The sequence below is a fragment of the Buceros rhinoceros genome, unplaced genomic scaffold (genome assembly GCF_000710305.1).
Source record: "Buceros rhinoceros silvestris isolate BGI_N320 unplaced genomic scaffold, ASM71030v1 scaffold3998, whole genome shotgun sequence".
Lineage (NCBI taxonomy): Eukaryota > Metazoa > Chordata > Aves > Bucerotiformes > Bucerotidae > Buceros > Buceros rhinoceros.
This window is the reverse complement of record NW_010427409.1, coordinates 50666-65412: the sequence shown is the minus strand read 5'-3', so window position 1 is coordinate 65412 and position 14747 is coordinate 50666. Positions and strand designations below refer to the sequence as shown.

At 39.5% G+C, this 14747-nt stretch overlaps 1 protein-coding gene across 1 annotated transcript in view; it reads right to left on the bottom strand.

Annotated features, from left to right (window-relative positions):
* LOC104498497 (semaphorin-3D-like) overlaps positions 1-14747 on the bottom strand; it is a gene marked incomplete at its 3' end in the record, with an annotated part of 62668 nt that overhangs the window by 42899 nt on the left and 5022 nt on the right. The window contains exon 2 of the mRNA XM_010141886.1: positions 794-954. Within this exon, the coding sequence (XP_010140188.1) occupies positions 794-954 (161 nt within the window). The remainder of the gene's footprint in view (positions 1-793; positions 955-14747) is intronic.

Below are 14747 nucleotides of genomic sequence, written 5' to 3'. Positions count from 1 at the left end.
GGTACAAGCCAAGATGCTGTTGGCCTTCCTGGCCACCTGGGCACACTGCTGGCTCATATTCAGTCGGCTGTGAACCAACATCCCCAGGTCCTCCTCTGCTGTGCTGCTCTCCCGCCACTCCTTCCCAAGCCTGCAGGGAGTTGTCGATGCCCAAGTGCAGGACCTGGTACTTAGTTTTATTGAGCCTCATATTGTTGACCTCGGCCGATCAATCCAGCCACTCCAGATCCCTCTGTAGAGCTTCCCGGCTATCAAGCAGATCCACACACCCACCCACCTTGGTGTCATCTGTAAACTTACTGAGAGTGCACTCGATCCCCTCATCCAGACCATTGATAAAGGCGTCAAAGAGGACAGGCCCTAATACTGGGGGACACCACTGGTGACCAACTGGATTTAACTGCATTCACCACCACTCTCTGGGCTCGGCCATCCAGCAAATTGAGGGAGAGTGACCAGACCAGAGTAATTTAATAAACACTCCAAGATGCATTTTTGCCTATTTGATGATATTTTGATGCTACTTTCATGCACTACAGGGGTCCTTCAAGTAGCTGACCTTTTGCAGGACATCAGTCTCACAGGAGGTCACATATCATGAGAAATTCAGCTTATTGATGATAAATTCAGTATACTAAAGATAATATGTTTAATTATGAAAGGTGAGATTATAAAATTCTTTTACACAGCATTGCACAGAGAATCTGCCAGTTACCTGGTGAAGAAAGAAAAAAAAAAGAGAAAAAGGAACAAAATTGAACTTATGATATGAACTCTGTGGAGATTAACTGACCTTTTTTACATTTTTGTTTACATCAACCAAGTTGAGCAGGAAGATGTGGTCTTTAGCCCCGATTAGCAGCCGGCCCCTCTCCTCATCTAGCAGCAGGGTTCGAAAATCAAGCCCCTCTGTTGAGCCCAGGAATGGGATGCAGCTGTTTGAGAGCAGCAAATCTGTGGGAAAATGAAGAAAATCTTTATAATCAAAATGTTTACGTATGACTCATTGGTGTCTTTTATAAATATATGCAACCAGCATGGAGTATGCCGGTGAGATAACTGCACTCTTAGAGCATGTCTTTCCAGGGTCGTAATACAGTTCCTGTTAACCTTAATTTTCTTTGGGTTTTTTTTTTTTTTTACTTCCAAATTGGGTAATTACTTTCACAAAATTTTTCTGTATGAAATTTTTCTTTTTAAATTATGTCTATAACATAAAGGAATCACATTCTTCTACAGAAATTAGAAACAAAAAAAAAAGACATATCTTTGCAAAATCTATGCTACATCTTTCCTTTGTTGTAAGAAGAATAATGGTAAGTTTATATAATCATATTCATGGGTACATGTGATCAAAGATCTATATCTCACTACATTTGGTGCTTCACTTATAAAGCAGCAATGAAGGTCAATGTTAGCAAAAAATAATTAAGAGCACGAAATGATGGTTAGATGTGGCAGGTATCATAGACTCATAGAATGGTTGAAGTTGGAAGACACCTCCAAAGATCATCTTGTGCAACATCCCTGCCATGGTTGAGGACATCTTTCACTAGATCAGGTTGTTGAGCCCCATCCAACCTGGTCTTGAACACTTCCAGTGATGAGGCATCAATAATTTCTCTGGGTAACCTGTTCCAGTGCCTCGCAATGCTCATTGTAAAAAATGTCTTCCTTACATCCAATCTAAATTTACTCTTTTTCAGTTTAACACTGTTGCCCCTTGTCCTGTCACTACAGGCCCTGGTAAAAAGTCTCTTTCCACCTTTGTTATAAACCCTCTTGATATATTGAAATGCCACAGTAAGGTCTCCCTAGAGCATTTTCTTCTCAAGACTGAACAACCCCAAATCATTCAGCCTTTCTTCATAGGATAGAAGCCCCCTGACTATTTTCATGGCCTTCCTCTGGACCCACTCTAACAGGTCTATGTCTTTCCTGTACTGGGGACACCAGAACCGGAGGTATTATTACAGGTGGGGTCTCCCGAAAGCAGAGTAGATGTGGAGAATCACCGCTATCAACCTGCTGGCCATGCTTCTTTTGAAGCAGCCCAGGATATGGTTGGCTTTCTGGGCTGCAAGCTTACATTGCCAGTTCATATCCTATTTTTCAGCCACCAGAATCCCAAGTCCTCCACAGGGCAGCTCTCAATCTGTTCATCCCCCATAGTGATGAACATAGTGATGATACTGAGGATCGCCCCAACTAGGTGCAGGACTTTGGTCTTGGCCCTGTTAAACTTCATATAGTTTAAATGGACTTCCTCCTCCAACCTCTCAAGGGACCTTCAAAGATCCTTTAGTCCAACTAGATGAAGTGTGGCATCCCTTCCCTTAAGCATACCAACTGCACCACTCAGCTTGGTGTCATCCGTGACTTGGTGAGGGTACACTCAATTCCACTGTGTTATTGATGAAGATGTTAAATAGCACTGGTCCCAGTATGGGCCTTTGAAGCACATCACTCATTAGTGCTTTCCACTTGGACATTAGGCTGTATATATGATCAAGAGGAACTGAACAACCATAACGTATATGGAAAGATTAATAGAAGGATCAGTTCTAATACAAAGTTCTGGTGGCAGTATAGAGAATTGCTACTGCTAAATTTTCAAATACTTTCATTTTGATTGATAATTGAGATCAGAATCAACAACTGCTGAGTAGAGCTATATCCCTAGGGCATTGTACTGAAATGAAGACAAAATAGAGGCAAAAGGGGGGCAAAAGGGATGCTCCTATTAAAGGGAGCATCCAGTAGAAACAATTCTAAGATCCTGAGGTCCTTCCTTTCAAAGGTGGCAAAGGGTGGCTGTTCCTGCATCCTTGCCCTCTCTGCACAGGAAGTTTTCCCTGTTAAAAACAGAAATTTGACACTTGAGCTTTACTGTGATTTAACAGTGGCTTCTAATCTCTTTCAAAAGGTAATTAAGAAAAACACGTTTCTCTATGAAACTAATAAAAGAATCTATGCTTCTTCTGTAAAAAAAGCTAAAAGGCTGTAAAGTGAAAAGGCAGTAACCTTTTGCTTAATGAAGACTCTGTGGATGTAATTCTGCGTGAGGACACAAACAACATATAGAAAAGAGTACAATGAGAGTTTAGTCTGGTTGGGCAGTCATTAACTTGGGAGAATGAAAATACACATGTGAATCAGTTCTTCCACAACTAACCTCTCCAAGCTAAACTATTCAGAAATCTCTAGTCAGAAAGGCAAATCCTTTAACTGAACATAAAATTAAATTAAATCTCCACCTTTCTGGCACTGGATGGCCAATGTATACTTCCTACTAGAGAGGCTAGACTTACAGCAGAAGTCATTTACACTTCCTGTTCATGATGAAAGTCTGGGCCAGTGTTTTCAGAGTAACCCTTGAACAAAATAAAGAGGGAAAAAAAAAAAAAACAAACCAAACTTTTTTGTCTAAGGTCTCTCAAGAAACACGTGACAGATAAAGCAAAGATTAAGTCCTGTTGCTGGGTAATAAACAGCACTGTGGGAGAGAAAAAATATTTCATCATTAATAATCTGACTACCTGGTATTTAATTATGACAATTACTTTTTGGCTCAGTCACTTCTTCTGCTCATGTGGTTTTGTCTGGCTTACTGCTAAATATTGTTACAGTACAGTTTGAAAACAAATTGTCTTGTATTGCAGCTCCTTTTCCCTGAGGTGGGATTTATTTGGCAGTACTTTGAAAAAAAATTTACTTCACATTGAAAAATTAAATCCAACATTAAGCACTATACTGTTTTACGCCAGCACTGTCCAGTCTTTCATGACTACAAAGATGTCAGGGGTTTGTTTCTGAATTAGCAACACTTCCAAAGACCTGCTTATTAATCAACAGAAAGATCTAGGAGCAACTTAACATGATACTATAAAACCATGGTACTATAAAAATCTCAGGCCCGTTCAAAGTATTTAACACTCGAACTGGCTGATGAATAGCCTTGCTGAAGAATAGCCAAGTCAGAGTAATAAATAAATACAAATTCTAAAAAGGAAAAAGAAAATCCCTCTAAACACAGAACTTCTAAAGCTAAGCTCACTCCACTAGAGTGTTTTCACCCAATAAGAAATAAAGATATGCTGACCTTGTTACTGGGTTCTCTGAAGTGGCCAGTTCTATGCTACAGGACAGCCACTTCTAGTGGAACTGTTTTAATTTTGTGTGTGATGTAGATGTGTCTTCATTAGGCGTCATACTCTGCAAACCTCCTCCCTTATATTTTCTGACTGGAAATTCTTGATACCAGATATGATCAAGCTATTTATTGGGAAAGGGTTCCCTCTTGCTGATCACAACACAGCAGAAGGTTTTATCTCCTTTGAGCTACTCGAATTCATCTTCGTTGATCTCTAAAATACTGTTTATCAGTTGAGCATTGCTGGGCCATATAATTTCTGAGTAATTGCCTTCTCACCCATGACAGAAAAGCTGGCTGCATTACTAGATTATCTGATCCACTGTATATGATAATGCATGTCTTATAAATACTGCAGTCTATATTAAATCCCTATTTAACAGTTCTATGTCCTAATTAGTAGATAAGATGGAGGGTAGAAGAGGAATATAGGATCACAATATCTAGTAATTAGTCATTTACAGGCATTAACACGAATGAACAGGAGAGAGTCATGAATTTCACGGGCTACTGTATTTCATCAATCCGTATCACCCTCTGTTACTTTTAAATCTCTTCTGATGACAAGCTTCCAGTCATATCACATTGCTCGCCTGTGGGACATGGGTAACTAAGATGCAGAATATGAGGGAAAATTCCTTTGCATCTCCAGCCACAGGAACCTGATCTGAGTAAGGATAAATGATGCATTTGTGCAAATGCTCTAAAGCACTTTCAATGCTTAGAGTCATGCAATCCACGGGCCTTTGGCAAGTGTGTCACTTGCTAAAATATGTAGACCTGATTCTCCACATACCTGAGAGGGTATGACTGAGACTGCTCTCCACTTCCCATTTCTTTCTTATCTGGAAGAAGTTATCTCCGTAGTGACCATCCCAAAAGGACAGTTGTCACCTACTTCTTAACACTTCTAGTATTTCTTAGTAAAGAACCACCTAGGACAGATACAATGGGGAGGGAATGTTGTCTCATGACTGAAACCCCCAAATGGGAATGAGCCCTGCCTGGTGCCTTGTACAGTCATTTGTTTCACTGCACCATAAAGAAAACATCTGCAAAATGTTCCGGATGGAAATGACTGCACTGCACACTGATTTGTTACTGACACACACAACACCACAAGCTGCAAAGTAGTGGAGAACCAGTTTGGGTCAGTTATTTACTAACTATTGAATATTGCTTGGAAATGAGGCTCTGAAGACAGCTACTGATAAGATTAAAACTGAACATGACCTAACAAAATTCATCAAGTAAACATTAACAGGAAATTGATGAAATTACAGCCAAATTCATTATTGTTCTCACTCCATAAAAGCAAAACAATCCATCTTAGGGGTAGAAATTACCCTTTACAGCAAGATATGTTTAATATTGCCAAGGATATTACACCGGGAAAAAAATACCATGAAATGTACATTTGCTCAATGGTTTTCAATCTTAGAGCTTAGATAGAGCTGTTGATTTGAATCACTGCATCTCTGTAGCCAGGCTAATATACAGACAACACATTCTCACTATGCACATAAATCAATAGAGCTGTTGATTTGAATCACTGCATCTCTGCAGCCAGGCTAATATACAGAAAACACATTCTCACTATGCACATAAATCAGGTTAGTTACAGGGATGATCTTTCATGAGTACCTACATGTTCAACAATCAGTTTATAGCGTGCATTTGTTGTTTTACTGAAAATTCCATCTGGCAATTAAATGAATATTCAGCAAACTCCTTTTCTGGGTTAATATTTCACTGTTGGCTGGGAGAAGCTGGAATAGTGATTGGGTTTTACTCATTTAGATAGGTACCTCAGTGGACTTGGCTCACAATGCCATAAGCATTGCTTACTTAAATAATCTTCAGCAGCATAAAGGCTTCAAATGAAAAAATGTCATTTGGTTCTGAAAATATGCATTTACATTTACAGCATATTTAGACTTCCTAGCCTCAAGTCACATATGTGGTGACCGTGCAGCCATTCCTCAATTCCTGTGTGGTGTAAGCAAGCAGCAATCTGGAACTGTTTGGTCGAGATTCAGACTTGCCTTTGTGGCCAGTCACAGACGTTTTCATTATGATAGGTCTTGCCTAAATTGGAAGAAAGGGAACTCCTCAACCTGTTTAAAACAGCTACGTCTAATGACACATTTGAAAGACTTCTAATTTAAAGGTGCTACACGTATAATTCTGTAAATGTATAATTTTCATATACAGTAAAAAACATACGTCACATCATTTTCCTCTAGATAGGAGTAAGCCCTGTCACATGGAAAAATATCTGTGACAACTTACATGGGTATTGTGTGAGTCCTCAACTAAATTTTTGGGAAAAAGAAATGTCAGTATAGTACCAATACATCAATTTACATAATTCTTAAAGTATTCTGAATTTAAAACATCCAATTCACCCCAGATGTATTTGTATGAAGGCAAAGAGAATAGATCCAGCCTTCTACCAATCTCTACTACTTATTGCTAAAGGCAAGTTCGGTCTTGTTTAGCTGCATCTCACCATGGACAACAATGATTTGTTGTGCATGCCATATGGCTCTCGTTGTTATACAATGAATTTTATTCAGCCTGGAGGAAAAAGTCATGTTCATGGCACAGCATATCCAAAAGGATATGGATTACTAGGAACAGAGAAAATGAGATTAGTTGTTGGCACAGTGTTGTGTCAAAATTTTGGTTCTCTTTCTGAGTAGTCCGCAAAACCACCTCATACTCTACCATATATTTTGGGGTTAGGCACTTCTGTTCCTCTTTTAGGACTGAATTGCTCTTCAGGAGTGCATTAGCCTAGGAAGACGACACTGGAATGAGAACATTTTCAAAGATTACGCCAAAATTCAGGACCTGCATGATTTAAGGTATTTCAGGGCATTTCACTTTGAGCTTCAAACACTTCTACGAGCCTTCTTAGCAATCAGCAAACTTAGCATTTCCCACATCTCTATTTGCAAATACTTATTGATAGATGTCGAATCTGACAGCATTTTACAACACATAAAAATCAAAAATAGTTCCATTGTGCACTATACTTAAACCATTACAGGCAATGGTAAGTAAGTAGCAGCTTTCTGAGTGCAGTGCTGTGAAGGTATTTTTTACACCTTTCACTGGGAAGGGACAGATCATCTTTTCTTCAGATAACCTTCAAACAGCTACTGCACCCATAAGAGGAAAAAAAAGGAGAAGAAAAAAAAAAACCTCATGTGGTAGGACCTGGTCCTCTTTCATATCAATAAAAGCTCACTTGAAAGGAGGTGATTCTACAAGATCAGCATTGACACTACTGCACATTATTTAGTTCATCTATTTCAGAGCTAGGGGTTATAATCAATCTACAGAGCTGTCTTTGTCTGATTCCGTGCTTTTCAAATCTGAAAAAATACTGTAAAAAGAATAGGCAGGTGCTTACACCCAAGTTACAGCATGAACTAAACAATCCTTGCTTATGTTTATAGATGCATATTTTAGTTGTGTTTTAACTGCAAATAGATTTAACTAGTGAACCAGCTGCACAAATAACTTATAAAGTGTTATTATTGCAGAGATGATTAAAAGCTGCTTTGTGATTTCATGTTATTGGTGAAAAAATGCAGAGGCTCAATACACAAACTTCACAGAGCCAAACTAAATAATTGACTTTAGACAGCACAAATGAAAATGTATCCGAGTGAAACATTTGTTTTTCTGAATAAGACCCAAGACCACGGAGTTGCACAGGTTCCCTTTTCCTAACTAGTTTATCATTCTTGCAAAACAGCCAAAGTAAGCAAACTCACTGTTGCTTCCAAAGCAAAACTAAATCACCTTTTTTTTTTTAAGTAATATTTTGGATATTTATAGAATATGCTCTACAAATGTAATTCAATATAAATGACTGGCAAGGGTATGTACTTTAGCAATGTGTAGATAATTGCTGGCATCTCATCACCCATACCTGTCCATTAAGAGTGCCTGGCACATTGACGGACTTAAATAGTACCAAATCTCGTCTTTAAGTGAAAGGCAGAACATGCAAACAACGGACCCATGACCTCCATTTCCTCATTTTCAGTTGTCAGGAGCAAACCTATCTTTTTTCCCCTTCACATCTCACAGATCCTCAGCCTGTGTAATGGGTAAATAATCTGAGTCACTTTCACGAAATTTGCTTTCTTACAGTTCGTCTTATTTCAAATTCCCTTCAAAGTATCCCAATGGTAAAGGAATATCTCTCTCTAATAGAAGACTTTTTCATTGTATCTAGAAGAGTAAAATTTTAGGCCATTATTGAAGTCAGAGGCCAGTATTCTTGAATGTATAGAAGAGGAACTGCCAACTTAACTAAAGAGCCCTATCCCTGCCTTTTAAAACTACATTCCAGTAACCAGAGTGCCAAGCAATTGAGACAAAACATCCGCCTTATTCTGAAGATGATGACTTATAAATTCACCTGTCTCTAAAACTATTCTGAAAACCCACATTACTAGACTCGTTGCAGAAACAGCCTGAGAGTTTACTGACCTCAAGAAAAGACAGCCTCACACTCTCACAGTGTCTTGAAGACCTTCATGTTCTGGTTAGCCATGTCCCAGCCTCTTGACCCGCCCAATCTATGAGCCAATCAAGTACATAGAAAGTAAGAGAGAGACGATAGGCTTCAGTTGGAAATGGCAAAATCCTCTTTGACTGGCTGATTTGAAAAAGCTGAGTTGGCCCTACTGATTGTGAATCAGTTTTACTGCTCCAACTAGTCTATCTAAAGTCATGAACATTTCAGCTGCCTTTTAGGTACATATTCATACGACCTGCAGTTAGAAAGGCATAAATCTTATGGACAAAGCCACAAAGAACAAAGTGTGAAGATTATCTAAACTCTGAGGAGCAGGCAACACAAATAAAATGCGCTGACAATAGGTTGTGCCAAGCAGAATTCTAGCATGAAAACCATCTCAGGGATCTGGGATTTGCATTAACTTTCAGGAATGAGCATATTCCACTCTGCAGCAGTGAACTCATTCTTTCCTGCTTGGATGGAGACATGTATTGCACTTTGCAAGTATGCTGAGGTGTTAAAAATGCAAAATAGTGATCATTTTTAACACTTCAAGGCACATAGCTCTTCCTTTGTCCAAGTATGGTTCATAAAATTACATGCAGTCCTATCCCTCCTTTCAAAACAAATTACTGTCATTACTTGCCTTCAAAATAGTACCAACCTTTCATTTCAGACTTTATTTTCTTCAGTGTTGCAAAAATGGCTAGAGTATTTTCAAACAGCTGTATTTGCGATTTTCAAGTTACTGCAGCATCGGAGAAACTTCTGAGAACATTATTCTCTGAAGATGCACCAGCACCCTGAGGACAGACAGAGGAGCTCTTTGCTACATCTCATAGCCCCTATATCTGTGGGCTGGTAAAAAAACAGCAGGTTGTGCTATTTCTTCCACCCATGCTATCTGGTAGCAGCTGTACAGAACATAACATGTTTTAATATCCTTACTCAGTTTTTGCTCTGAAGATGAAATAGCAGCCTTAGGAACTGAGATAAGTGGACTTTGTTTCACATTTTGAGCCAATGAGAATTTCATTGTGGATTTCAGTATCCAGGATTTAAGCATGTAGGGAGTTTTCTCATGTAAACCCAAGGTATGATTGGCTGCAGAAACATGGATTTGACTGAGTAGCTAGTCTGACACTGCCAACAGATGCTGAAAGATCTCTTTGGAAGTCTGATTCACTTTACTCAGACCTGCTTTCTCATTCTGCGCATCTGATGTCAGAACTTTCTCCATTAAGTCTAACAATAAAATGGTCAGATATCCAAGCAGTACTTCAACGTTTTTCTCCCCACGTTCAAACGTATTTGCCAGCTTCCTAATGAAAGTAATGTTTATAATAAAGTAGACAAGACTTTCATGCTAAAAGATGAGAGACCCTGAACTGCAGTGACATGAATGACTCTGTTGTTACAACAGTGCCAGTTGGCATGGGCCTGTGAAACATATTACTATCGATACTAACAGGCTTAGGAGAGATACAGAGCATGAGTGATTCCTGAAGGAGGTGAGTTGACAGTGCAAAGGAGAGATAATGGCAAACAGATTTACTTGTCCGGTTACTTCATAGGTGCCTCTGTTTTCAAGAGTCACTTTCAAGAATAATTCCCAGAGAGAAAAACCTAGGGGTTTTGCCTATTACTGCTTTTACTGAAAACTATTTGCAGTTTCCTCATTAGTGTGATTGTGTACTACACACCAGTTATAACCAGGGTCTGTGAGCAACACAGATTTTTATGGAAGTATTCACTCCATAGCTGTATGTCCCACCCTTCCCCACCCTCTGCACGCTCCATAGGAATACAGACACACACCCCACTTGCCCTTGCATCAAGACTTGGAGACAGACTCTCAGTTTAACCACTGGGACCTGCAAAAATGTTATCAGCTGAGCATCTAGTCCTGAGTATATAGTAAGAAGCCATGGGGGCCATTCTTCTCTCCAGCTCCAAGCTTTGGAGCAGAGCCTGTACAAGCTGAATGGTCCAGATGTAAATCTAAATAAGGTACAGAAAAAAAGTTCTAACTACTAATAGCACATATTCTTGCCAAAGGGACTGACAAGCTGGAGCTGGTGCAAAAGAAAGGGAGGGTCCATGTATATTGAAGCAGATGAAGACGGAAAGAAAGTATGGGGGAGAAGGGAGCAGGGAAGATGTTCTTCTTCCAGAAGCAGCATGCTAATATATTGGCCCAGCTGCCATGCAACCATCATCTCAAACAGCCTGTAAGGTATCTTAAGCACTGATAGTCCTTCAATGCCCTTCCCATGATACCCCTGATGGCAAGGAAATTTCCTTACTTCAAAATGTTCTTCAGGTTTCTCAACTCAACCCAGACAGGTCCAGATGAACGAGGAGGCAGAGCAGATACAGTAAGGGAGGTGAAACCAGGCCTGGGAAACAATAACCAGCCCAGCATGACCTGCTACCCAGGGAGCAAAGACAGAGTTTGGCAGGGCTGAAGGGGCTGTGGTGGGAGGATTGCCTGCACAGGAAAGGAGGCGAAGGGCAGGGACCTCTGCAAGCAGATTTACCTGTCAGTGGAACAGCTATTTCCGCTGTTGGCAGCAAACCTGCTTTAGAAGGTTCCTGCTTGCTCTCCCCACATGTAACTGCTTGTTCCTCTCCCCGCAGCGGGGTTCCCTGTCTGACGTGGGCCAGATAATATTTTTTTCCCATGCTCTGAATGAGGAACAAGAACTTTTATAAAGACAGTGGGAGCATTAATACTTTAGCTGTTTCTACCATCATGATTGCTACTTGAGCTCACAAGGCAAAATTATAACCTTGCTCTAAATTGTTACAGACAATCAGTACCAAGGTACAATTGCTACAGGGAAGCACTAATCACTTAGTCATTATCTGGGGTAGCTGCATAGGATGGACATTCTCTAAGAAAACTCCATTTAAATGTAGAGAGTGAAAATTTTCAGGAAACTTAAAAGATTTTTTCTCCTCATATTCTTTTTCCAGTTTTCCAGATATATTTTATTTGATTAAAAAGCAAGCAAGTGGAGCAAGGTAACTGAATTGACTAATGAGAGATCAGGTTTTCAAAATAGTTTTGCACTGGTAATAGCAAAGGACCTCTTCTAGCAACAAAAATAAAACCAATTCACATTATAATAGCTTGGACTAGCTTAGTGTTCTTCTGGCAAAGTGGGTATGTGAAATGTAATTATCAGTTATACTTTCTGCTATTGACAGGAGTTAAGTTCTTATGAAGCCATTAAAACTAGAGGGCCCTGAATACCTGCATTCATTCCTTTATACACTGTGCTGGAGCTGTGCCTAGCAAGCTCTGTCGGATTCAGAGTCCCATGTGCAGGTGAACCCAATATCTGCCTTGTAGACACAGACAATGTTGATAGGACGATACTAACCAGAAATTGTTATTGACAGGAGTTAAGTTCTTATGAAGCCATTAAAACTAGAGGGCCCTGAATACCTGCATTCATTCCTTTATACACTGTGCTGGAGCTGTGCCTAGCAAGCTCTGTCGGATTCAGAGTCCCATGTGCAGGTGAACCCAATATCTGCCTTGTAGACCTAGACAATGTTGATAGGACCACACTAACCAGAAATTGCACGGCAAGGAATATCAGAGATGGTGTCTGCACAAGGTAACTGTGTGCACCACAATACTACCTCCTGTCAGTCATCAGTATATAGACACAAACTCTTATTTGATATTGGAGGGGGAGGTGATAATTTTTATTATTAACATTCACATTTATTTATCTATTTTGGGGCGCCAGTGGGTGTCATATAGACTGTTATCATGTCGCACATTTAGAGAAACATGTTTTTCAAAGAAATCCAGAGTGCATGGATAATGCAGAGGGTTTTGTATAGTCTTTCTAAAGTTGCCAGATAAGTTGAAAACAAAAATTTCAGTGTCTTCAGTAACCTCTTAGCCATCAAACTCTCTGATACAACATAGCGTACTTCTCTGGGACAGCCAGGATTTGGATCACAAAGGAGAGTGCCTGTTTTCTTGAATTAGGGAAAAAAAGGTACCTTTGTCAATCCCACCTTTGTCTAAGCGCCTCTCTAAACCACAGCTAGCCAATTCCTCTGACTTCTCTGATAGCGCTCTGGCATGATAAAGGAAATTTTGTCTCTGTCTCTTTCTGCTATCTCTTTGTATATTTATCTCCACAGGACTTTGACTACAGAGCAGACCTTCCCTGCACGCCTCAGCCCCTCTTTGAGGAACTTGTCTATAAATGGAACAGCAGAAACGGGGAGGGAGGAAAGGGAAGTAGGATATGACTCGAAGACCTGCTCTGTAACCACAGATGTCCACCACTAGACACACATTGACGTCAAAAGGATCGTGTGCTCAAATTAATGTATAGAAAGGGAATCATAGAAAGGATTTTGTTTGCTTTAGAAATGTCTTTAGTAAAAGTCTAATTAGACAAATACTTCTGAAAGTACTCCCTTTGAAGCTGATGCCACTGATCATGTATTTTCCCCGCATTCTTCTTCTAGGGAAGCAGTTTTTTGGTGTTGTCTCATCATCCTTTTTTAAAAGGGACACTTGTTCTTCCCAAAGTTTTACTCTTTTGTTTTTTTCTCTCATCTTCTGGGATATAATCAAGTGAACATTCAACACAATAGTTTGGTATTTTGTGAACACAGTTCTTTTTTTATCCAATTGAGGCCCTTTTGTGATCATGAAAAATAGAAAACTGTTGTGAGCTACAGGCTGTTTACACTGTTAAGAGGTTGATATGGGTCAGTTCTCTAAGGTTATTCTTAGTTCAACTGCTATGTAAACTGTTGATGTCAGTGAGTGGAGGCTGCTCTCCAGGACATTATATATATGATAATTATACGACAGCAAATGGAACATATAGTTGAACCTGACCTCCAGGCTCACTAGTTAAAAAAAGGAAAAAGTCTGTAAGAAACTTGCTGGTTTTCCTGTTACTAAAGGGTAGTAAACCCCTTCAAGTTTTTATTTAGTCTACAGCATATACAAGAGTCTTTCCTCACATGGACAGCAATGCCCATCTATCTGCAACCCGTGGTACATTCTAAGTCTCAATGGTCACTGTTTCCAGAAAGCATTATTGAGACAAAACAGGCAAAATCTTTTTCATAACAAGACAAGCATCTGAAACTAGGATCATAAGTCTCACATAAACACTTCATGTCACTCCACAAAGGAATTTGTGATAGATTTTTCAGAGAAATCACAAATCATCCAAAATTAATTAAAGAACAAATCAAGGATTCTAGAAAAGCAGCTCTTCCTCACTTAGCACATTTTCCTTCATCTGCAGAGGCATTCACCATTACAGCTGCTGATACTACCATAAAAGCATGTTTTTACTGATTTTTCTTCCTCTTCCTGTAGAGCAAGCACAGCTGCAGAAATGCAAGCTCATTCCTAGGCTTTTTTGTACATCACCAGTTTACCACGTTCCAACCATTCATAGCTGTGCAACACCACCGTCATGGTACTGGGACTACCACAACGTCAGACAGATTAAATGAGGCTCACGGGAGTATACAATTGTCACTATATTATATATGCAAGTTTAAATGATGCTTGACATGGAAATAAGCCAGCTTTACTGGAATAGAACAAACTAACTGCTCTGATGCAACAGTTAAGCGTCCCATCAGTTATAAAATGAAATATATTTAAAGCAAAAATTATTTATGAAACAGGATGCTTGTTATTCTAAATTCGCGTGTTCACAGGATAATTTTTAGAACATTAGGAAATTCCCTAATCCAGTCAAGTTTTCAAAAGAATTCCTGGCACCAGAATGTTATACTCTGCTTTCTTTTTCACTATAAGAATGGATTACTCTTCGGCAGAAGAAAATCATGTATGCAAAACACTGCATGGAGCTAAAAAACTCTTAGACATTTCCATGTGGAGCTGATGATTTAGCACTGTCATCCTTCAACAGAGGAGACAGATTTGCATGTCTTTAGTTAAGATGAAAAAAGCAAGAAGGAGTGGAAATTTAATCCTGCTTCAATTTACTTCAGTGGCAAAATTCTTGCCATGGCTTTAGCAGG